The sequence below is a fragment of the Mustelus asterias genome, chromosome 8, assembly GCF_964213995.1.
Source record: "Mustelus asterias chromosome 8, sMusAst1.hap1.1, whole genome shotgun sequence".
In the NCBI taxonomy this organism is placed as follows: Eukaryota; Metazoa; Chordata; class Chondrichthyes; order Carcharhiniformes; family Triakidae; genus Mustelus; species Mustelus asterias.
Genome location: NC_135808.1, coordinates 90,291,348 through 90,317,611, shown reverse-complemented (window position 1 = coordinate 90,317,611; position 26,264 = coordinate 90,291,348). Strand labels below are relative to the sequence as shown.

Sequence of the window (26,264 nt, the reverse complement as noted above, 5' to 3'; positions counted from 1 at the left end):
AGCACAGGAACAGGCCCTTCGGCCCTCCAGGCCTGCACCGACCATGCTGCCCGACTTAACTAAAACCCCCTACCCTTCCGGGGACCATATCCCTCTATTCCCATCCTATTCATATATTTGTCAAGACGCCCCTTAAAAGTCACTACCATATCCGCTTCCACTACTTCCCCCAGCAATGAGTTCCAGGCACCCACTACTCTCTGTGTAAAACACCTGCCTCGTACATCTCCTTTAAACCTTGCCCCTTGCACCTTAAACCTGTGCCCCCTAGTAATTGACTCTTCCACCCTGGGAAAAAGATTCTGACTATCCACTCTGTCCATGCCTCTCATAATCTTGTAGACTTCCATCAGGTCATCCCTCAACCTCTGTCGTTCCAGTGAGAACAAACCAAGTTTTGCCAACCTCTCCTCATAGCTAATGCTCTCCATACCAAGCAACATCCCAGAAAATATTTTCTGTACCCTCTCCAAAGCCTCCACATCCTTCTGGTAATGTGGCGACCAGAATTGAACACTATGGGCCCGATTTTAACATTGCGTCACGCCCATTTTTGGGTGCGAAAACGTGGTAAAGTCGGGTGTGAGGCCATTAACGCGATCCGCACCCATGTCCGCGCAGATTGCCACTTTACCGAAACCTGGGAATGGCGGCGATTCGATTCGCGCCCAAAGTGGGCGCAACGGTGATTTAAATGTATTTGCATACATTTAAATTGAATTAATGAACTAACCACCCAATTTTATCAGCATTTCTCCCTTTACCACCGCGTTTGCCATTCCGGAACCGTAATGGAACTGCTTAATAAAAGTCTGAATCGGGCGCTCCAGCTGCTGAAGAGGTGCGTTCAGAGCTTCCAATGGCTTTCTGACTCAGATCAGTGCTGGAGGGGGAGGAGGGAGGCGGGTCAGATCATTCTCTGGGGTGGGGGTGGCGGGGGGGAGTGAGGCCAGATCGTTGTCTGGTGGGGAGGGAGGAGGAGGCGGGTCAGCTGTTCCTCTGGGGGGGTGGGGGGGGGGTGGTGAGTGAGGCCAGACCATTTTCTTGGTGGGGGGGGGGCAGTGAGGCCAGATCGTTGTCTGGGGGGGAGGGGGTGGAGGGAGGCCCGATCGCTCACTGGTGGGAGGGGGGGGTCAGATGGATCTCTGGTGGGGGGACGAGGCAGGGGGGTCCGCTGCCACTCTGTGGGCGATCGGAGGGGGGGCAGGCGTGATCGGTCTGGGTAGTGGGGGGCTGGATAAGGGGGACAGTGATGTGTGTGGGTAGTGGGGGGGTGTGGATAAGGAAGACAGTGATGTGTGTGGGTAGTGGGGGGGGTGGATAAGGGGGACAGTGATGTGTGTGGGTAGTGGGGGGGTGGACAAGGGGGACACTGATGTGTGGGTAGTGGGGGGATAGATAAGGGGGACAGTGATGTCTGTGGGTAGTGGGGGGTGGATAAGGGGGACAGTGATGTGTGTGGGTAGTGGGGGGGTAGATAAGGGGGACAGTGATGTGTGTAGGGGCCATCATTCCCGCTTGTCGCTCCCGGGCCGCTTTCTCCACTTTCTGTGGCCCGGGAGCGATCTGACACGGGCGCACTTTTTCAAATTTTTTTCCAACTGCGCATGCGCAGTTCAGAGCTCCAATCGTTTCGGCCGCGCTCAGCCCCGCCCACAGCGCGAATGGGACTGGAGATGTTTCTTTCATGCTGAGTGCATATGGGGGCGCCTGAAAGCAGATTTCTAAGTCGGATCTGCATTACACCCAGATTCAGCACTTAGAATGAAAATGGTAAAATCGGGCCCTATATTCCAAGTGGGGCCTAACTAATGTTCTATAAAGCTGCAACATGACTTGCCAATTTTCAAACTCAATGCCCCGGCTGATGAAGGCAAGCATGCCGTATGCCTTCTTGACTACCTTCTCCACCTGCATTGCCACTTTCAGTGACCTGTGTACCTGTACACCCAGATCCCTTTGCCTATCAATACTCCTAAGGGTTCTGCCATTTACTATGTATTTCCTATCTGTATTAGACCTTCCAAAATGCATTACCTCATATTTGCATGTACTTTGCATATCTATGGTTCTCGGAGGCAGTTGCATATGTAAAAGTGAAGCTGTCTTCAAACGGATCCAATTTTAATTACAGGGAATTCCAAAATGTGACTTGTGGGCTTTAGACAATTAAGGAAAAGATCTAAAGCTATCAGAGTTATTTGGAGAATTATGGGGGGAGGGTGATTCTCCCATCCTGCTTCCCTGCTTTTTCAGTTCAGCGGGCCAGGAAACTCAAGCGACAGCTGATTTGCGCAATTTGCGCTGGGTTTCCGGGCCTCCGTGCGCCTTACAGTGCAGAGTTGCGTAATATATGCAGCAGCTCATTGTAATATAATTTAAATAGCATTAGCGGGCCCGGAACTGAAGTCTCCGGGTCTGCTAGAATCTCCTCACCAGCCCCTCACCACCCTCTGCCAGGAGCATTTCACTCCAGCGGGGTTTACTATAACTCCCCACTTGCGGGGAGCTGGCGTTCGGGTATTCTGGACTGAAGGGGGGCAATTGAGGCCCCCCCCAGAGGGTTGGATGCTGGGGGTGCCCCCTGGGCAGTGCCACCTTGGCTGTGCCAGCCTGGGCCCCGGCACTGCCCAAGGGGCAAAGTGCCAATGCCCAGGGCCACCTTGACACTGCCCACTGGGTATGGGGCAGTGCCAAGGGGGTGGGGCCTAATAGGTTGGGGTGATCTGTGGTGATGGGGGGGGGGGGGGGCACTGCCACTCTGCAATCGGGATCGGTGTGGGGAGGGAGTGAGGCCAGCGTTCTGGGATGGCCATCGGGGTAGGGGTGGGGGGTGGGCAGTCTGCTGGGGGCGGACGGGGCTGCAGCTGGTGGGGGGGGGTCGGCAATGCACGGATGGGGGGGTTTAGAATTGTTGGTTGTGGGGAGGGAGGGATTGGGGGGAGATTGGGGTTGCCAGGTGCGGGGGTAGGTGTTGACAGGAGATCGAGGTGGGCCAGGAGAGTTGGGTGGGGGGGGGAGGTTTGAGGCTGGCCTGGACATGTCCGGGAGACCAGGGATCAGACTGTGGGAGGCTCAGAGGGCCAACAATGCGGGGGTCACGGGGCTGGCTGGCAATTGAGCTGGCCTGCAAATGGGAGGTTGGCAGACAGGGCGCAGTGGCCCGCTCAGCGCTACGCTGCCGGCCTCTCCAGTGGGAATTAGCCCCACCCACTGGTTTCTACAGTGAATCATGTTAGTGTACTCTGCACAGAGTGTGGGAAATTCACTTGAAATTAAAGCTGAAAAAAACCAGTGTGATTTATTCCAGTTTTTATGCAAATTCAACACTTAAAATTGTTTTGGGGGAATCACATGCATGGTACCTCTTTGGAGATGTAAGGTGCCATTTGAGAAAGGCCAGATGCCTCTTTGAGAGAGGTCAGGTGCTCTCTTGGGACTGTTAAGAATATACATGAATGTGCATAAAAAGTAGAGAAGTTCTATAGAACTGTCAAGCTGTCAAATTTTTAAATCCCCAAGCTATTTAAATTTTTGAAAGAGAACATCCAACCTGCAGTTGAAAAGAACCAGTGCCCGCAATTTCACTGTTTTTTGACATAAGGATTAGTTTTGCTTGACTGCTTCCTATGGTCACAACGAGGGCCTATAAGTTTACAGTTTGATAGCTCCAAGTGATATAAAGAGATTAGCTGTCTCTGATGTGAGGCTATGAGTACAAATGTATGTTTTCATAAAGGATTAAGTACTTGAAGGGATTTAAATGTTATCAAAGAGGTTTAAAAATATAGCAAGGTGTGCCATAGATACAATTTTATTTTATTTCATTTCACCATGCTTCTGGGTGTTTGTTCATGGTGGATACTGGGTGAGTTAACATGGAGGATGCAAGGACAAAGGGTGATAGGTGGGGTGGCATGAGTTGTCACTCAGTTGACATGGGGTTATAATAGTCTATGGAGGCTATTTGGGGATCATGGGCTGGCATGGAGGGTATGAAGGACTATGGGGCATAGGTTATGTTGGGACATTGTGATAAAACTGAAAAAATAAGAAAGTCTAATAATTGGGAATGTATTCTGGAGGCTATGTGTTTAAAGGAGGTGCATGGAATTATATGTCGATCCAGTTCTTTCAACACTGGGCGTATTGAGCATTTGTACAAGAATCCTCACACGCACATAGAAGGGAATTATAAAATTGGAAATTAGGAGAAAGAGAGGTTGGCTGAGTTATTGTAACTAAGGCTTCAATGTGCTGATTAGCTTAGCAACTGGGAACAAACATTTACCTGTAGCAAGTTGGTAGTAATGGAAGTTGGGGGTGAATTTCATATTTACATTCTAAAAGTAGAGCTCATGTAATAAAGATAATTGTGAGTAACTTCTGAGGAGGTTAGTTCAGATAAGGGAAGATTACAAGGAAATACAGTATATCAGAGGCAAATTCACCTCAGCACGGACGCTGTTTGAGATCACAACCCACGTAGCAGGAAGCTATGTCCCCTCCCAACAACCAATGTCTGGAGAAAGCCTGTTTTGAGAAGCCAGTAGTCTCTATTCTAAATCAGAAACAACCCCAAAGGATATAGGTGCTGGTGTGGTAATGATTGCTTTGGGTTTTGCTTATAGTTTAAAAACCTATGGGATGTTGTTCGGGGAGGTTTAGCTTTGAGGTTAGGAAAATGGAATGGTTTGGAACTGGGTAAAAGTATTGTGGATAGCCATTAATGTAGTTAACTGTATTTTAATTGAGTTTCTTGTTGTCTGTTTTACTTTTCAATAAACATTTACTTTGTTTAAAATCATCACAAAATAGTCTGGGACACCCTTTACTGGTCTTCACATCTTTCATCATATTACACCAAATTGCAAAATACAGCTGAGAGCAGGCATTCCAAAGTTCCCTTCTGGGTTTTGGAATACCCTAACACTTAACATCAGCTGTGCTCTTAACAAACATGGGAGAGGGGGGTGCTCATCTGGGATATTAAAAACATAATTCCTTGATTGTATTGGGATTAATGTTTTTAAAAGTACCAGTTAGCAAGGAGAATATAGAATCAGGAGGGGTATTGTGAGATTTTAAAGTGGGTGATTGCAAAATAGCTTTGGCAATTGTTAACATTTGTTTGGGAGTGAAGGATATAACCTTGCAGGATTTGCAAAGTGTAACTAAAGTTAAATTGATGAAATTGGTGGATAAGTTGCAGTTGGAATCACCTGCAAGGGTAAAGAAAGCAGACATATTTGAAAGTATAGTAAGCATTTGAACTTGCAAGGGATACCTGAGAGATCAAGTTCTCCAAAAGTGGAGGTAACCGAATTGGCTAAAATCCAGTTGTAAATGAAAACACTTGAAATGGAGGAAAAAGAGAGACCGCACCAGAGAGAAATAGAAATGAAGAATCCTGAAATGGAAGAAAAAGAGGAAGAGTTGAAAGATTGCTTGTTTTTTTACAGTAACTAGGATGAAATCCCAGATCACCAAGGCCAGCCTTCTCAAAAGATTGCCCCAGCACCGAGCAGTCCTTGTGCCTGCCTCCGAGCTCTTTCAGGCCTGATTCCTGTTTGTCTCCCCACCCACCATCAGAGCAACAATTGAAGATTGAAGGCACTTTCTCTCAAGTTGGGCATGTAGAGTTGCAACTTTCCCAACTTGGAAGCAAAGATTCGGCCCTGAGTTCCTCCTGTGCTAAGCTTACAGCAAATTGCAGAAGTCAGCTTGTATAATGGGTCATTTATAGTTTATTGGCACAACTTCGTAATTTGGAAATAGTGCATTGGAAGGGTGATGCTTGGAGATTAGGAATGCTGAGCAGGCTGGGGAAACAGCAGGGAACTCAAGGAGAATTTGGCTCTGTAAGCAACAAGATATTGAAAAGATGCAATGTTCGATTCCCAGCTTGGGTCATTGTCTGTGTGGAGTCTGCACATTCTCCCTGTGTCCACGTGGGTTTCCTCCGGGTGCTCCGGTTTCCTCCCACAGTCCAAAGATGTGCGGGTTAGGTGGATTGGCCATGGTGTCAGGGGGACTACCTAGAGTAGATGCATGGGGTTGTGCGGATAGAGTCTGTGTGGGATTGCGGTCAGTGCAGACTCGATGGGCCGAATGTCCTCCTTCTGCACTGGAGGATTCTATGATTCAATTTTTCTAGATCAATCTTCAGATACTCCAGGATAAAATACAACAAAATAAAAAAAGACCTGAGAAAGAAAGCGTGGATGCCATGTGAAGGAATGTGGCAGTGGTATTAAGTGTTACATCTGCTATCTCCTTGGACTGCAGGCTTGTATTGGAAAAATCTAGTTGTCTGACAGGCAAAGTAATACTCTTCTTCCTTGTAATTATGGGTGGTAACACACTGCTCATCTTCTACAATGAAGAGCTACACTGCAGCACGGATAGTTTAGAAAATGGAATGATGATCAGTTTGATTTTTTCCCACTCAGCACAGAAACCATGTTCATATCCATAAATACTTAGCGGTACCAACCCGTGAACACAGAAGAATATCCAGGAAGTCACAATGCTTCCTTTGTTTGATTCTTTCCAGTTCTTTCTCATTTTTCAGTGCCTCCTTCCTCTGGCGTATCACCATGTCTGGCAAAAGAATAGTTTAATTTTGATTAATGTTTCAGTTGAAGGCTGCGTAGAAGAACCCATCCTAAATTAATAATTTTCTGATGGCAACAGAGAAAGGGAGACAAGTGTGAGTCATTGGTCTAAAATCATGTCCTATTGCTGGCAATATGGTTTAGACTGAAAACCTGCTTAACCAGTGTGATACCACATAGCAGTAAGATTCTGAATTCCAAACTGGGATGAGATAAAGACAATGCTGAGTTGCAGAAAAACTGAGAGAGTGAATTTGGCTAATCCCAGAGAATAGGCACAAAAATCTCAATACAAAATTACCCCATGGCTGTTCATTCTGTTTCAGGCAACACAGTAAATGGATGCTACCTGCTGCTTTATGTTATTGTTCCATGCAGCCAGTGCTGTTCCTTGGCTGTAGACATCAACAGGGACCCTGATATTGTGAGTGCGTAGGCCTACTTAAAGGCCTGTCCCCCTTGTCCTCACTTTCCATCCCACCAGCCTCCACCCCAAAGGATTATCCTCTGCCACTTCCGCCAACTCCAGCACGATGCTACCAAGAAACACATCTTCCCCTTGCAACCCCATCCCCCGCCCCTTACTTTCAGCATTCCATAGGGATTGCTCCCTCCATGGCACGCTGGTCCACTACTCCATCATACCCAACGCCCCATCCTCTTCCATGGCACCCTCCCTTGCAATTGCAGCAAGTGCAACTCTTGCTCCTTTACCCCTCCCTCCTCACCATTCAAGACAAGAAAACTTTAGCCAAGTATAGGAAAGCTCTAAACACGTGTACAATTACACCAGCAGCCGGAAGAAATAATATAACAGCTAACCTGTAAGTAATGATCCCTTAAGTATCGCTGGTGGGGGGGGGTTTATTCAGGTGTTAATGTTAGCTGTATGAGGTATGAGATAAGGTAGGCTGGAGTGTGGCGTTTGAAAATAGCAGCACTGTTGTCAGACTAGTGTTTCACAATTGAAATACAGTCTTCCTGCACTGCATGCTACAGTGAGTTGTAGGAGCAGGTGTACAAATGCTTTCGCAAAAATGAAGCCTGGTCAATGCAGTGCACTGGGATAAGAAATCGTTTGCTCTGGGTGCCACATTGAGAAAGATCAGAAAGTGAGGGATATCCCATGGAGCTTCCCCAACATTCTGAACATTTAATTCCCCTGAAATCATGTAAGATTGTTGAATTATGAACAACATTCAATTTCTTCAGTAACTGAAATCTAACAATAGGACGGTCATTCTCTGAAGTCATCCAATATATTGCGGGTAGGCACTTATGTTTATTATATGCTGACAATGTGCTGCCCACATAAAGGTAAAGGCAGATAAAGAATTGCCCCAAAACACGTGTTAAGCTCATTGCCTGAACAAATGTGAGGAACCAATGTCCTTCTGAGACTCCCTTTACAAAAATGGGAAGAACTGAACACTGCTGCACTGGGCCCAACCCTTAAAAGGGACTGCTGGAGCCCACCATAACAAAGGAAAGTTTACAAAATATTTGGCCCTGAATGATGAGCTGGGAAGGGGAGGTGGGCTGTTGCCATATTCACTGCAGCTGATTCACTTGCCTTTCTCTCATCCCCTCCTCCTTCTCCTGATCATCCCCACCCCTTTGTCACTTCCCTGCCTCTCCTAACTGCCCCACACCTTCATAAATGTACAGCTCTCTCCTCGCAGCATTCACCGAAGAGCCACTGTCAGGGTTGCAGTGGTTTGACTTTGAAATACTCGTCACTGGCAAGTTGCTTGGAGGCATCCAATGAGGCCCAGGGCCATTGCTGCAGCTTTCAGGTTAATGTTTTCGAAAGTGTATTAAAATGGAAAGCTGAACAAAGTGATTTTCCATCTCTTCATGTTGCTGTTGTTTTTGAATCATACAGCTCAGTATCATAGTTTGGCATTGACCTACTTAGGCAGGCTGGTAATTCCTGCTTACCTGTGTGTTCATGTGCTAGGTCACAGGCTTTCCGGAATCGATTTCCACGAGGGGTGAGATAGTAGACAAGGTCATAATGATGCTGGAACGTTTTAAATCTTTCACTCGCAAGGAATCCGAGTTCATAGACAGCCTGGACATACGTGTTATTACTGGAGAGTGAAAACAATTCAGAGAAAAGATCTGTTGAACTTCCATTTGGTCAATTGTTATTGTGACACATCATGACGTTTAAATACTGGCATTTACATTAATGTATCATATTTGAAACATAATTTACTTGCTATCATAAGTATAGTACAAATAGTGACATCTGGGCTCAGTTGTTGGCACTGTTGTGTTTAGGGCATCCTGAGTTCGTGCAAAGTGTTAATCTTTTTTTTAATTGATCATTCATCTTGTTATTCTTCTTGGGATCTTGCTGTGTGTAAATTGATTACTATCTTTGCAGTGAGCATTTTTCAAATATAATTGATTGGAGGTGATTCTGAATTGGGTATTAAGGAAAAGCCCTCACAGGGAATACAGATTGGGAAATCCAAAGGTTGAGAAATCATGGGCTGCCATTGAAACCACCTGATTATGAGATTATTCCTCATATGGATGTTAGTTCATTCTATCTAGAAAGCCTGTGGTTCATGAGACTTTTCAGAAACCCCGTCCTCACCACAACCTGACTGTCTGCAGGCACCTCCTCTGTTCTATCGTCACAGCCTTTCTAGGCAGGAAGTGGATGGCTGAATTTAAATGAACTCTGGAATTAAAAGATAGTGTACCTGATACTTAATCTAGCAAGTGAATTTTGCTGGATCCTGCATCTACTTCAGCTCCAGGTTGTAATCAATCCCAGAGAAACTCTCTGAATTCTATGCTAAAATCTAGGGGCAGCACGGTGGCACAGTGGCATTGCTGCCTCACAGTGCCAGGGACCCAGGTTCAATTCTGGCCTCGGGTCACTATCTGCGTGGAGTTTGCACATCCTCCCCGTGTCTGCATGGGTTTCCTCCGCGTGCTCCAGTTTCCTCCCACAGTTCAAAGATGTGCAGGTTAGGTTGATTGGCCATGCTAAATTGCCCTTTAGTGTCCAAAGATGTGCGGGTTAGGTTGATTGGCTATGCTAAATTGACCCGAGTGTCAAGGGATTAACAGGATAAATATGTGGGGTTATGGGAATAGGGCCTGGGAGGGATTGTGGTTGGTGCAGATTCGATGGGCCAAATGGCCTCTTTCTGCACTGCAGGGATTCTATGATTCTAAACAAAGCTGCCAATGGAAGAGCAGCAGGGATCCACATTATATTTAACTTCTACACACGGAGAGATTTCTTCATATCATGTCATGTTCAAATATCTAAGCTGTTCACTCCCAAGCTTGCCTATACTGTATTTCTTTGTCCAGTGCTCAGTCCTAGTCATTTTGGGGCTTTCTTTGCTTCTTTCACAATGAAATGAATTGGAAGCATGAGGCTAGTGAGTTAGCTTTGAAAATAAAGTTCTTTGATTTGACTAAAGAAGCTTTTGGGAGTATATCTTTGCAGCACCTTTAACCAGTGCAGCCATATTTAAGTAATTGAAGCCAGTATCCATCTTGTACTACCCAGTTAAAGCTGGCATTCTTCTCCCACTCTCACATTTCATGTTGGCATTGTTCCTTCCCATTCTCTTTCAGTTAACACTGGTATCTATTTTCCCCCATTCAAACGACTACACCCAGCCTATCCCCTCTTCTCCCCAAATAACCCCTTCCACCTCCTTCTTTCTCTCCTGATTGGTACACACCTTTCTCTCTATTATCTTCCATCTCTCTCCCCTTTATTTGCACCTTCTCTTTCTGATTCAGTACTGGTGGGATGGTAGCATAGTGGTAATGTGACTAGGTTAGTAATTTGGCAGCCCAGGCTAATGCTCCAGGATTTTAGCATCAAATCCTACGACGGCAGCTAGTAGAATTTAAATTTTATCAATTAATAGAATCTGGAATTGAAAGTTTACCTCAGTAATGGTGACCATGAAATCATTGATGGTCATAAGATCCCATCTGGTTCGCAAATATCCTTCAGGGAAGGAGATCTGCCATCCTTACCCAGTCTGGCCTACATGTGACATGTAATGTGGTTGACTCTAAAAACTGCCCTCTGAAATGGCATTTCAAGGACAATTAGGGATGGGCAATTAGGGATGGGCAACAAATGCTGGCCTAGCCAGTGATGCCCACATCCCATGCAAGAATAGAAAAGAATGCTATCTATTTCTCCCTTTTGCTGTGAAGTATTTATCCCAATCGCTGTCATGATGTCCCCTCTTTAATGCCAACTATTTTTCACTTTCATTGATATCCATTACCACCTACAGTACACAGAGCCTACAGTTATTTTCATATTCTTTCACAAAATCTGCCAGTTGCAGGCTAGGCCAGCATTGCCTAATTCCCCGTGAGAAAGTGGTGGGGAGTTATCCTTCTTGAACTGCTGCAGTCCATGTGTTGTAGGTCCGCCCACAGTACAGTTTGGGAGGGAGTTCCAGGATTTTGACTCAGGGACAGTGAAGGAATGGTGATATATTCCCAAGTCAGGATGGTAAGTGGCTTGGTGGGGAATTTCCAGGTGGTGGCATTTCCTTGCATCTGTTGCCCTTGTCTTTCTAGATGGTAGTGGTTGTGGGTTTGGAAGGCACTGTCTAAGGAGGCTTTGTGAGTTACTGTTGTGCATCTTGTAGATGGTAGACACTGCTGCTACCGTGTTGCTGGTGGAGGGAGTGAATTGGGTGCCAATCAAGCGGGTTACTTTGCCCAGGGTTGTGTCAAGCTTCTTGACTGTTACTGGAGTTGCACTATCGAGGCACATGGAGGGTATTCCATCACACTCCTGACTTGTGCCTTGTAGATAGTGGACAGGCTTGGGAAATCAGGAGGTGAGTTACTCACTGCAAGATTCCTAGTCTCTGACCTTCTCTTATAGGGTGAGGAGTGATACGATTTGAGAGATGATGGCTTCAGGATCTAAAGCATAACCAAAGTCCCAAACAACTCAGACAGGCTTTTTAACCTGCCCAACTTGGCTGCTCCTGTGGCCACCCTCAATCTGCTTCCGGAGGCAGAGTGCCCAAATCCATCCTGCACCCATCCCCCACCAGAGGCTAATATCGTGCCATTCAGGACACTTTCTACTGAGGTGGGTGCAGCGAGCTGGGACTCTACTTGACCTATCTACCTTGGCTGTGAAAATCCAGGCCCTACTGTCTCGATTAAAAACTGATTTGTAGCATCACTAACCTAACTCTGGCTCCAGATGCTCCCTGCCCCATTCCCAACCAAAGTCCTCCCAGAACTCCATTCTCAATTAAACTATTCCCAAAGGAACAAATTCAAACATAGGTGATGACAAGAAGAGAGCATGTGCGAGACAGAGAAAGCAGGAAAAAAGGGAAAGCAAACTGTCTGGCAAATGTTATGAGTGATGTTATCATACAAATTGCTATTTTAATAAAAAACATGAAAATTAAAATGAGCTTAATGCCCTTATTAAAATAGCAGAGAGGGATTAGATATCAGCAGGTTAAGTCTTCAGAGAACATTGCTCACACTAATTACAAGATTACAAGAAAGGAAGGCACTATTTAAGCAGTGGGAGATAAGGAGAGACAGTTCCAGGAAGAGGGAGACTCAGTTTATTTATTTTTTTATCTGTGAACAACAACTATTAGTAAAATAAGTGCATAAAAGGTTACTTTCTAAGATTTTCAAGCCCTTACCTTTCAAGCTGACAATTGCTGTGAAAACTGAAGGCACATTTCAGAATACTATCCAACGTCATAAGGCTGATATGATGGTAGAGTTCCACGGAATTGGCATTTGTGCTGAGGAGCTCCCATTTGTCCTGTGGAAATAGATATAATTAATTCATAAATCATCCAGAGCTGCATTAACAATGTCATTATAGTCTTACCACAACATGGCTTCACTTCACACTGGGCATAATGGGCAAGATTTAATGTGGAGATGATGGCCCACTTACTGGCTGGAAAGTTAGGGACGAGTCTGCCTCTGTTGGCCCTGGAAGCCACGACCTTATTTTACTGTGTTCAGGTCACTAGTTGCCTGAGGTTGTGGCTTCCACACCCCAGAGGCAAGATCTCCTGTTTCCAAGACTGGCCGACATTGCTTCAGTGTTAGCAACCATGAGCAGTGGCAGCCAAACAGGAGCAGTGATGAAGGCCGGAGAAGCAGGAAGATGGGGAGGGCTCAGCAGAGTCAGTCACATAGGCATCAACAAGGTGCAGAGTTGGGGGAGTGAGGAGGGATGGTGGTGATTGGAAGGACAGATGACGAGGGATGATCAAACAGGGTTGGCCTTATCCTTCAGGGGGCCCTTCTCCTGGAGAGCCTTCTGTGGGGCACAGGGTTTCCAAATGGGTGGAAACCCCACCCTGAGCCCACAGTCAGGCTGCTTGGATATACCTGGTGACCCCGCCACATGACATTCTCCCTTCTAATGCTGATATTTTTACCACTTAAGGGCTTCCCTTGACCCAAGAGTGGATAGAGGGTCAAGTATAATTGCAGTGAAAGTGCAGCGGCAGTAGACACAAATCCACACCATCCCACCCAATCTTATGCCCTCCCCTATCTTGCCAGCCTGTTCCTTTGGTGGGGTGATGGGGCTGGGGAGTTGGTGGGGGAATTTAATTCTCCTTATGTGCTTTGCTGTCATACTTGGCTCTAATATGTTCCTTTGAAGCACCTTGGGACATCCAGTTATGGAAAAGGTGCTATGTAAATACAAGTTGTTGTTCTAACTCAAATCATTCAATTTGCAGGAAAATGTGGCCACCAGAGGGAGCTTCTCAATAGTAAATAAATCGCTCAAAGGAGCATCAGGGCAGATGCTGTGCTTTAGCCCTGGAAGACACCAAAGTTGGCCACATAGTGATGGCATCAGGTTTAGTGGGCACAAACTTACAATTGTTAACTTCAAAACCCTTCTCTCTCTTCTTAATCACAATAGTGCTAAGCTGACTCATTCATAACATGGCCCCTGCTCTCTGGTAGGTCCACTACCAGGAAGGGGAGGCAGACAATAGGGATAGGGAGGATAATGATGGTGATAGTAAGGGTGAAGAGGAGGAAGTGCAAGAAAGAAGGAAAGTCATCACCATTGACTCAGCTGAAGATGCTTATGGAGAGAAGAATAATGAGGATGAAGAAGAATTGAAGCCCACCTATGGGTCCGTGGACCTACATTGTGGCCCATGTTCCTCTATCATAAATCTCCCTATAACTCCTTGTTTCACTTGCTTATTCACTCCTTTGAGGCAGGGTGGGGTTGGGAAAGGTGGTGCAAAAATTATCGTTAGTGAGGAAGTGGCAATGATTGATTCACAGAGTGTGACAGAACGGGAGAGGTGAGGTGTAAATGAGTTTATTCTACCATTCCCAAAAGGAGGAAGATTGCCTGGCTTCGGACCTGTTGAACACAGAACTCATGGATATTGATCTGAAGTGAAGAATGTCTGAGGAAAACCACATCAACCTGGAGGCTGTAAAGTCAGTTTTCAAGGAAGTACAGCAACTGATAGATGCGACTCTTAACTCTACGGCTCCTATTTCATTTAATTAAAATGAAAATTCAATTTCAAGTTGTGGAAATTGCTCAGGATGTCTCTTGCAATGCCACTGTAACTTTGGCACAAAAACAAGGCTTCATTCTGCCAAATTTAGGGCAGTAAAATTGGAAAATACACAGTGAAATTTGCCTGGTGAGCATTTTTATGCCGAGCCATTAAAGAAATGGCCCAAACTCATTACACCTAAGAACCTTATGAACAAATAAAAAGAGGAAACTTTAATCCTATCCATCTAGGCTGGTTTCAAATACAGGCCTCAGGAGTGAAAGGTCAGCATGCTTAGTCACAGCAATAACCAGTGTTTTCTACAGAGCACTCTTGTTAGAGCATCACAATCTACGTGTTATAATCAGAAACCTCATAAACACATACCAGCATGATCTTGGTGGACTCTGCAATCTCCTGCACGTACGACTTCAATATATCATAGTGGAATCCAGGTGTCAAGAGTCGTCGATGACGATACCACTTCTGGCCGCTGTTTATTAGTAAACCATCACCTGAAATTCAGAGGCTCACTTTTAATCACAGAGCTTGTGAGCCTTCCTATATTTGCCAATGAAATTGTTAGCCGTCTGCTTTGGTTTTGTAAATAGCTGGAGGGTTTATTTAGAAAAAAAGCAAACATGAATACATTTGGATGATTTTTTTCATGAGCATATCGAATGGAATGGAACTAAGCCATGGAATTCAGGAAGATCCCTGATTTGATTCTCTAACTTAGTTGAAATTTGCCAGAGTGACAGTATCATTATTCAGTGGGTCTCAGGGTCCCCCTGAATTCTGGTTGCTATCCAGTGCTATGTTCTGGAAAGTGCCACTGCGTGGTTATGGGGAAGGACAGCATTATGCATGAATCTGATGGCAATATCCATAGGGAATTACCTCCATCAAGGGAGCAGGAGAGAAACGGACCACAAAGCGAAATCAGTGTTATTTATGTGTCTTTGTACTTGCCTTCATATAAGACCATAAGATATAGGAGCAGAATTGGGCCATTTGGCCCATTGAGTCTGCTCCACCATTCAATCATGGCTGATATGATTCTCATCCCATTCTCCTGTCTTCTCTCCGTAACCCTTGATCCCCTTATTGATCAAAAATCTATCTATCTCTGTCTTAAAGATACTCAATGATCTGGCCTCCACAGCCCTCTGTGGAAATGAGTTCCGCAGACTCGCCACCCTCTGGCTGAAGAAATCCCTTCTCATCTCAGTTTTAAAGGAGCGTCCCTTCACTCTGAGGTTATGCCCGCAAGTTCTAGTCTCTCCCACTTGTGGAAATATCCTCTCCAAGTCCACTCTATCTAGGCCTCTCAGTATTCTGTAAGTTTCAATTAGATCCCCCGCATCCTTCTAAACTCCATCGAGTCTAGGCCCAGTCCCCTCAACTGCTCCTCATATGACAAACCCTCCATTCCTGGGATCATTCTTGTGAACCTCCTCTGTGAAAACAAATATGTGAAAACAATTGTAAAGGCAGATGATTCAGTGTCTGGCAAGTGAAAAAAAAACTCAGCGGGCAATTTTCAATCAAGACTAGCTAAAAAATATTACATATTAATTACAGTACTGTGGTGAACCATAGATGGTTACCACTATGGGTACTGAACCATAGATGGTTAGCACTATGGGTACTTGTACATATGTTACTGTTGTCACTGTTGGGGTTAGGGTTGGGGTGTTCTACCTGTTGGTATTGTTCTGTGGTACACTCCGGTTGGCTCCGCCTACCTGTAGGAGTATAAAGGTCACTGCACTGCCGGGTGACCCTTTAGTCTGGGATTGTATTGTTATGCAGTATGCTCCATTCTTGTTACTAATAAAAGCCTTTATTTCCCGGGTACGATCCAGCCTCCCGAGTGATTTAATTGTGCATCAAGTACTATAATATATAGTGATTCACAAGGAATGTGCTTAGCCCTACCCGACCAACAGACACTGATTGAGCAGGCAATTAATATCAGTTGGGGAAATTTAATGTCCAACGTCCTGCTCTATTTCAACCAAAGCTGTACTTACCCAATACTCGCGTAGTTACACTTTCCAGAAAGTAGCACTGGATAGCAACCTGAGCAGGCAGCAATTACACCCACTTAAAACCACCTTTTATTAAATATGCAGATTGACGCGCGACTCAGTTTATTATTGCCTTGAGAGGGGGAGTAGGTGTGGTTTTCCAGTCAGCTGAAGCTAGTAGGAAGAGGAGCTGGATCACCAATCAACGCTATTTCCTGACCGATTTGGGTGGACAACTGACCAGGGCAGGCAGATAAGCATCAATCTCCCAGGCCTCATGCTGCTGAGATCAAAGGAGTTTCTCTTGGATGCCACGCATCTGATTCCTGCTCCAGTGAAAATTGCAGCTACAATATACCACATCAATTAAATAATGTAGTGTGAGTAGTGCTGAAATAGAACAGAACCGCAAAAATATGGATTGGAAGGAAAATACTTCTCAAAATATGCAAGCTGTGCTATCTAATCAGAAATGAAAAGTATTTTTCTGTGTCATTTATTGCATAAAACGTACTCAACACAGCCGCTGTAATTAATTGCATGTTAACACAATGCTCCACATAATGTATTGATGTGGTGAATAGGGCTCAGAATACATACCGATCCAAGGAAGCATGAACCGGTAGACCACATCATCTTTTGGTTCTGTAAAATATATACATTTATATATAAAATTTAGCAGTAAATATTTTTGTAATCACAATCCAAGTTAAATAACTTGTTCATTTCTGCATTATTCATTCTCTCTATAAGTAGAATCATTTGTCTCGCTATAAGATCATAAGACATAGGAGCAGAAGTAGGCCATTTGGCCCATTGAGTCTACGCCACCATTCAATGCGATCATAGTTGATCCGATATGATCCTCAACTCCATTTTCCCACCTTTTCCCCATAACCCTTGATTATCTTACTGATTAAAAATCTGTCTATCTCAACCTTAGATATACTTAACCAGTATGACCCAGCTTCTACAGATCTCTACAGTAAAGAATTCCACAGATTCACTACCGTCTGAAAGAAGAAACTCCTCCTCATCTTGAATGGGCAATCCCTTACTCTGAGATTATGCTCCCTGGTGCTAGACTCCTCCACAAGGAGAAACAATCTATCGGCATCTACCCTGTCAGGCCCCCTGAGTCTCAATATGGTCGACTCTCATTCTCCTGAACATCAATGAGTACTGGTCCAACCTATTTAACCTCTCCTCATAAGAAAGTCCCTCCATACCCAGGATCAACCTAGTGAACCTTCACTGGACTGCCTTAAATAACAGGATATATTTCCTTAGATAAGGGGACCAAAACTGTTCGCAGTATTCCAGGTGTGGTCAAAATATTGCCTTGCATAGTTTTAGTAAAATTTCCCTATTTTTATATGCCATTCCCTCTGAAACAAAAGCCAACATTCCATTTGACTTCCCAATTACCTGCTGAAATTGCAGACTAGATTTTGTGATTTATGCACGAGAACCCCCAAATCCCTCTGTACTGCAGTTTTCTGTGGTCTTTCTCCATTTAATAAATATTCAGCTCCTTTATTCTTCCTGCCAAAGTGCATAACTTCACATTTTCCTACATTATATTCCATCTGCCAAGTTTTTGCCCACGCACCTAACCTGCCTACATCCCTCTGTCTACTCTTTGTGTCATCCTCACCACTTGCATTCCCACATTTTTGTGTCATCCTTAAACTTGGCAATAGTACATTCACTTCCCTCACCCAAGTCATTAATATACATTGTAGATAACTGTGGCCCCAGCCCTGATCCATGTGGCTTTCCAGTGGTTACAGGTTTCCATCCTGAAAATGCACCTCTTATCCTGACTCTCTGTCTTATATCAGTTAACCAATCTTCTATCCCTGTTAATATATTACCCCCAACACCATGGACTCTTATTTTATTAAATAGCTTTTTGTGCAGTACTGCTTTTTGAATGCCTTTTGCCAATCCAAGTATTTACCTTTACTGGTTCTCCTTTATCTATCCTGCTTGTTACCACCTCAAATAATTCCAATAAATTTGTCAGGCATGATTTCCCCTTCATGAAACCATGCTGACTCGGCTTGATTATATTATGCATTTCTAAATGCTCTGCTATTGCATCTTTTGTAATGGACGCTAACATTTTCCCAATGATAGAAGTTAAGCTAACTGGCTGAGAGTTACTTGTTTTTTGTCTGTCTCCTTTTCTGAATAAAGGTGTTAGATTGGCAGTTTTCCAATCCGCTGGGACTTTTCCAGAATTTAAGAATTCCCCTTGGAAGATTACTACCAGTGCATCCACTATCTCTGTAGCTACTTATTTTAATATTCAAAGGTGCAACCCATCAGGTCTAGGGCTCTTACTGGTCTTTAGCCCCATTAGTTTCCTTAGTACATTTTCTCTAGTGATTGTTATTGTATTTATTTCCTGCCCACTTTTTGCCCCTTGATTATTTAGAATTTTTGGAATGTTATTAGTGTCTTCCACCATGAAGACTGACGCAAAGCAATTGTTTAACTCCTCTGCCACTTCCTGGTTCCCCATTATTATTACCCAAGTCTCATTCTCTAAGGGGCATATGTTCACTTTGGCTTCTCTCTTCCTTTTTATATATTTAAAGAAGCTTTTACTGTCCATTTTTATATTACTTACTAGCTTACCCTCATAGCTTATCTTCTCCCTCTTCATCATTTTTAATAATTTCTCCATTGTAAACAATTTCAGCCAAATAAGCTTCTTGATCAATTAAAACTCAAACAACTGTAAACAATCCTTATTATCTTCCTCTAAGTTCTCTCCAATGAATAATGCCATGCTCATGGTAGAATGCCTAATGCCACACATAATTGTGGGCTGATCCCTCAACTGGGCACTCCCATTGTACAGCCGCATTCCCAGGGAATGTGGATCATGAAACTGCAGACTAGCAAATCCAGATTTTTCATCCATAGGAATGTAGAAGCTGTAAGAGACCATTCAGCCCCTCGAACCTGCTCTTCCATTCAACTAGATCATGGCTGTTGGCCTATCTCAATGCCATTTTCCTGTAGTATCCTCATACCCTTTGATGCCATTAGTTTCTAGAAACCTGTTTCTTTCTGTCATTGGACATACTCAATGATTGAGCTTCCACAGCCCTCCCGGGTAAAGAGTTCCAAAGATTCACTACCCTCCAAGTGAAGAAATTCCTCCTCGTCTCAGCCCAAATGGCTTGTCCCATTTAACATAACGAATGTAAAAATGGGTCATGGTCACAAAGTTCCTGAATGGTCTCCCTGTGACAACCATTCAAATCAGGAACATCTTACTGGATTATCAATCTATGGTTTCAACAATAACCCTTACAGAGTAAAAATCACCTAATTTGATTTACAATCAAAGTAGCCCAGTACTGGCTAAGCTTGTTGATATTGCATCACATTGATTTGATATTTTCACTGAATAGCCAATAAATTGCCCAAAATTACTTCCCATATGTGCTAATGGACACCCTTTCATCCTGTAAAGGTTTTGTATCCTGCTTCAAAGTGTGTAACCTTATATTTTCCTACAGTGAAATCCATTTTGTATCCACTAATTCATCTGTTTAATGGATCATTTTGCATTCTGTTATCTACCTTTTCATCAGCAGCTGTTGACTGACACCAGCAACTTTTAAACATTGCAGATAACGTGCTGCCTTTTGCATCTTTTGTGAATTGTCAGAGATTGTTAAGGTAGCTGGTCCCTTGAGGGTGAATAACTCCAGCTCTCTAATCCTCCTTTCCCTGAGGGCAAAGATTTTTGGAATGAGGGTTTATTTTGTATTTTGTCTTTATGTGAAATTTAGTTTAATGGGGTAGAGTCAGGCAGGCAAACAAAAAACAGAAGAGGGATATGGATAGCAGAGTGGATTACATGAAAAGGGATGGAAAGATAAGACTGGACAGGAGATTAATAAGGAAATAATTGTTCAAAGTAAAGAAACAAATAGTTAATATTTATAAGGAGATGAATAGAAAGTTCCAGCGAGGAAAATATATATTTGTGTATCTTTCAAAGAATCAGCGTAGGCACAGTGTGCAAAATGGTTTTCTGCACTGTATGATTCTGATTCTCTGTATATCTGTTATATATGATACATGAACTAAAAGAGAGAGAAATAAACTGGAAAGGAATTTGCATACATTTAGGGGTTTTGGAGATGATAGAAAGGAGTGAAAAGAAACTTGGAGATGAGAACATGATTGAAGAATGATAGGTGGTAATTTTTGACCAATTAGAGGTTGCCCATAGTGATATGATCACTGAAACCTAAATCAAAGCTCACATTTCACTGTTAAAATTGCCCCAGAAAATTCTATTTCCTTTTCTTTTACTAAGTACATGCTCCCCCCTCATCTGTTCAAGACATGTATAGACCTCCCTCTGGGAGGCTCATCTAAATGGCAGAACCATAAAGGGTGTAGATACGCAGAGGGACCTGGGTGTGCAAGTCCACAGATCCTTGAAGGTGACGTCACAGGTGGAGAAGGTGGTGAAGAAGGCATATGGCATGCTTGCCTTTATAGGATGGGGCATAGAGTATAAAAGTTGGGGTCTGATGTTGCAGTTGTATAGAACGTTGGTTCGGCCGCATTTGGAATACTGCGCCCAGTTCTGGTCGCCACACTACCAGAAGGACGTGGAGGCTTTGGAGAGAGTACAGAGGAGGTTTACCAGGATGTTGCCTGGTTTGGAGGGGCTTAGTTATGAGGAGAGATTGGGTAAACTGGGGTTGTTCTCCCTGGAAAGACGGAGGATGAGGGGAGACTTAATAGAGGTGTATAAAATTATGAAAGGCATAGATAGGGTGAACGGTGGGAAGCTTTTCCCCAGGTCGGTGGTGACGTTCACGAGGGGTCATAGGTTCAAGGTGAAGGGGGGGAGGTTTAACACAGATATCAGAAGGACATATTTTACACAGAGGGTGGTGGGGGCCTGGAATGCGCTGCCGGGCAAGGTGGTGGAGGCGGACACACTGGGAATGTTTAAGACTTATCTAGAAATCCATATGAACGGAGTGGGAATGGAGGGATACAAAAGAATGGTCTAGTTTGGACCAGGGAGCGGCACGGGCTTGGAGGGCCGAAGGGCCTGTTCCTGTGCTGTATTGTTCTTTGTTCTTTGTTTTTGTTCTAACAGTTCTTTTGAATAGAGTTCAAGAAAAAGCTTATTATCTGATGTGTATTCTTTCTCTCACTCCTAGCCTGTATCTTTTCGCATTCCATCAAAACTATTATAGTCATTGCTCTTGTGAATTTTACATTGGCAGTATGCACATATCTATTTTACAACAATTGGAACCATGGGATGAATTGATCTCACCTGTTTTCCTTTCAAATATCAGTAAAAATCATTGTACCAAGAAACGACTTTACAATGTTATTACAGATGTTAAAAGTTTCCATCGAGTATAGACATTTTAAATTCCACACATTAAAGCGGCAATATTGCTTTTAGGATATTGTTAGGACCTTTCACTTTGTGTTAACAAACCATTGTTGAACCATCAAAATAACTTTGCTTCTCTTGCAGAATATAACACACTTCCGGCTGGATAAAATGGCAAACTCCTTTAACAATTCAGATTAAGATCTACAGCTCATTTATACTGAGAAAAAATCTGTATTTCTTACCTGAAGTTGCAAGTAATGCCTTAGCATAGTCAGGATGGTATATAACTAAGTATGCTGTAAATGGACCGATCCATATCCGGTGGCCATATGGATAGTGCTTTGCCCATACCACATTCTTGTCTAAATCTGTCCCATCTTGAGCAAACTGCAATTAAATTCAACAAGGTGAAATACAACATTGACAAATTTGGAAAAATTTGCCTCTGGAGTCCGTGTCAATCTTGACATACTCAGAATTAGTAACTAAAACAAAAGGCTCAAAGCAGAGAGGTTTAATACAAGAATACTCTTCACCAGTGAAAGCAAACAAGATCTGCAGTCTTAAATCATTCAAAAAGAGGAGTGAGATCCTTATGTCATTTTCCACTCCTAAGGGCACTTATTCATACTGGCTTAACTCTGAATTTCAGTAATTTTCTAGCATATTACACAGGCGACAATTCTTCACAAGTAACCCTGTTACAGGTTATTCAAGCATGACAGGCATCACATTCAAGCATGATCCATTTTTCAGTTCCAGCTCATACATTTTCCAGCAGGCAGCCCCAGATATTCAGAAAGGATCATGAATCATTTATTCTTCCTTCACCCAGGAGTACTGAAGATCTTCCTTGCCTGTATATCTTAGTTCTACAGTGCAGTTACCAACAGAAGTTGCTGTAATCTGTTCACTGGCCCAGATTTTGCAATTGTAATAAAAATGAAAACTGTTGGTGTTTGCTACCATCATTTTGCGAAAAATCGCAGCCACTTCTGGCATTGGTACATGTGCAGTTAAATGCTGAAAAGTTGTTTTCAGTGATTCTCCATTCCTCCGCAGAAGAGAGTTAAAGACTAATATGAATATGAGAGGTGTGAATTTCCACTTTTACTTTACTTTGCATTCTGCAGAAACCTTGAAACCTTGTTTAATGAGCTGTAACTGGTTTTTAACAGCGTAATAAGTCAAAATTACTGCTAAACAATCTTACTGGCTATGGAAAATAATTTTATGTTTGCGCAAGACAAAATTTCTCAAAATGTCAATGATCAAGTCTACAGATGGGATTCTCCCCAAAAAATTCGAAGTGTCGAATTCGTGTAAAAATGGGGGTAAATCCTGTTGTTTTTTCAGTGGGATTTTCAAAATGAATCTCCCACACTGAGCACTGCAATGTGCACGAGCATGAATCACGAGATAAAACTGTGGGCAGGGCCTATTCCCACTGGCGAGGCCGGCAGCGTAGCGCTGAGCGGGCCACTGCACATGTACCGATCTGTTAGCGCCGAGATTGACACACGGGCAGTAGACCTGCACTGCCGGCCTCCAGATCATTGGCCAGCTCGACCGCTGGTCAGCACAGCAACCCTGCAATACTGCCCCTCTGATAACCACAGCCCGATCACTGGCTCCGGGCCAGCCTTGCATCCCCCACTGCCCCACCCTCCCCCCCCATCCCACCTGCACCCCCGGGCCACCTCAAATCCCCCTCCCGGCAGCCCTGACCCCGCCCCCTGGCAGTTCCGACACTAACCCCCTCCCTCCCCCCTCCAAGTCCCGGCCACCCCCCAGCAGGCCAACACACCCCCCCCACCCCGATGGCCAGCCGTGATCGCTGGCCCCTCTCCCCCTGTCACTGATCCCAACTGCAGAGTAGCAGCGGGACACCCTACGCCAACCGATCGCTCCCCACTGGCCTCGCCCCCATAGGAACCCCCCTTGGCACTATCTGATGCCTGGTGGGCAGTGCCAAGGTTCCTCCTTGGGCATTGTCACTTTGCCCCTTGGGCAGTGCCAAGGGTCAAGCTGGCACTGCCAAGCTGGCAATGCCCAGGGGGAACCCTCTTATCCCCAACCTCCTGGGGGGCTTCGATCATACAGATCCACATCATACAGATCACTCGACCTTTATGGGCAGCTTTCATCAAGGTTGGTAATGAGGACCTTCACCACGGACCATGCGAGCCATCATTATTAACAATGGTAATATTTCTGATCATATTTATTCCGCATAATATTCTGCAAAATCCAATATCCTTGAGTTAATTGAATCTTTATTAAAAAATACATAGTTGAAGTGTTGAGCACAACAGGAGCCATTATCAAGGATAATGTACACCCATATCTGCACACATTCAGATCTTGGTTTTGTTGGGCAAGTTCTTCATGCATTTTTGCTAATGTGTTTAAAGCTCAAGATTCTCTCGAGTGCTGGCATCACCATCCAACATTAATACTTTTAAAGTTCAGGTGGATAGACAAAGGCAGTTTCAGAATAAATTTTGGAAAGGCATAAAATTAGGGGAATTTCATTGTAACTTCATTGCAGTGTTAATGTAAGCCTTACTTGTGAATAATAAATAAACTTTATTTACTTTATTTATTAAATTATTCAAGGATAGCTCAGTAGAGAAGGGGAGGGTGAGAGAGCATTTACAGAACATGAGAAAGCATATAGAGGAAGGTATGTAAGAGTGGCAGAGATCTCAGAGATGGGGAAACAATGGGTGGAATCTTATGAGACACCAAGAAGGCAGGCTGGACCAGGAGGGAACTGGAAACTTCAATATTGGGCCACGCTCTCTCCTCTGGTGATCTTGCTACAGGCAGGTGGACAATAGGAGCAGCTATTCACCCGACAAGAAAAGCTGCATCCGTGGCTCAATTAAATCCACTGGAGGGATTCCCCTCTGCCCTCATCGCTTTTTAATTTTGCTGCAAGCCTCTGAGGACGCCTCCATGTTAAGGTACTCCTGCACTCTCCCTTGTTGCCTGAGAATACCCACCTCCCCTGGTAAGGCTGCCAACCTTCCAAAGCTTCAGTTCCTCTGATTCAGCCTGCAGCCTCAGGAATCCGTCAAAAATATCTCACAGGCAGGTGAGACATGGGAGAATATTTTCAAAAGTGATAAAATTTCACCCAGTGCCTCAAAGGACAAGGTGAGACAGGTGGTGGAGAGGGAACATCGAGAACAAGCCAGCGCCGAGTTCATAGAGCAAGGTAAATCAGAAATCAAACAATATCGCACGGTGGCACAGTGGTTAGCACTGATGCCTCACAGCACCAGGGACCCGGGTTTGATTCCTGGCTTGGGTCATTGTCTGTGTGGAGTTTGCACATTCTCCCCGTGTCTGCATGGGTTTCGTCCGGGTGCCCCGATTTCCTCCCACAGTCCAAACATGGTTAGGTTGATTGGCCATGCTAAATTAACCCTGGTTTCCGGGGGATTAGCAGGGTAAATATAAGGTTTAAAGTTTATTTATTACTGTCATAAGTAGGCTTACATTGACACTGCAATGAAGTTACTATGAAAATCCCCCAGTCGCCACACTCTGGCGCCTGTTCGCGTACACTGAGGGAGAATTTAGCACGGCCAATGTACCTAACCAGCATGTCTTTCAGACGGTTATATGTGCCTCATATAATGATCCACTTTTGAACTGAAATGACTTTGTTATAATGCAACCATTCAGCAACGGCAGTCTCTGATAAACATAAACAAGTTGAATAACCAGCTGATCGGCTGTTTTGGTGGCATTGGTTGAGGGGAGAAAGAGGAGCAGCAAGAGGAGGAGTTTACGGAGGGTTTTCTCCACAATTTCCGAACATGTATTCTCAGTGTTCAATGAACTCTACTGAAAGTAAGAATTCATAAAATTGAGTAAAATCATTCATCTCAAAGAAAGGTAAAGTGTGTGGCAATGCAGTGCTGCTTAACTACTGCACTGGAATACGAGCCTCAAAGGCTGATATTCAAAACTGTGTTAACTGGGGAGTGCTACTGGCTGAACTGAGCTGTCTCAGCAATATATGATGGTCGGGAAGAGAGACAAGTCATCTCTTGTTCTCCTACATATGATTGAACTGTGGTTAGAAGCAATAGCAAAAGTCAATAAATGAACAAAATCACTGCTGTAAATATTGGCTGTTGTTGAGAAAGAGAGTTGTCTAAGTACAAGGCAATGACAATTGACTGAGTGATTGATTTCAAACATACCTCAAGAGCATGCCCATATAGCCAATGCGCTGGGGGTCCAGGAAACGGTTTCATTGCTGCCATCAACTTCCATCTCTTGCGAAAAAGGTTCAGTATTTTGATCAGAATAGATCCTACACAAATAAGAACTGTGAGTTGAAAAAGATGATTTAGGTCTATAGTATACGAGAACATGTTCTACAATTGTGTGAAGTTTGAGCAAAGGCAGTCTTCAGTGAAGTGTCAAAACACCTGCAGGCCTGAGTCCCAAATGAGGAGAATTGACTCCGAATCTGCCTTTTAAGAACCACGCCTCCAGCATAAAACAAATTCTGATAGCCAATCCACTGCACACGCTCCAATTCTGAAACCTAGTTTTTTTTTCTTCTACAGTGGTTTCACAAGTCAGCAATTCACCTGTAATCTGGGTATCTTTTTGTCATTGATTTTATATTATAATTAAATAT

General features: G+C 44.1%; 1 protein-coding gene across 1 annotated transcript in view; it reads right to left on the bottom strand.

Annotated features, from left to right (window-relative positions):
- LOC144497349 (cytochrome P450 4B1-like) overlaps window positions 1-26,038 on the bottom strand; it is a 38,621-nt gene extending 12,583 nt beyond the window's left edge. The window contains exons 1-7 of the mRNA XM_078218476.1: window positions 25,819-26,038; window positions 21,841-21,985; window positions 16,798-16,842; window positions 14,552-14,679; window positions 12,308-12,432; window positions 8,559-8,710; window positions 6,497-6,603 (exon numbers count right to left, since the gene is read on the bottom strand). Coding sequence (XP_078074602.1) covers window positions 6,497-6,603; window positions 8,559-8,710; window positions 12,308-12,432; window positions 14,552-14,679; window positions 16,798-16,842; window positions 21,841-21,985; window positions 25,819-25,992 — 876 coding nt within the window. The 5' untranslated portion in view covers window positions 25,993-26,038. The remainder of the gene's footprint in view (window positions 1-6,496; window positions 6,604-8,558; window positions 8,711-12,307; window positions 12,433-14,551; window positions 14,680-16,797; window positions 16,843-21,840; window positions 21,986-25,818) is intronic.
- Window positions 26,039-26,264: the final 226 nt, after the last annotated feature.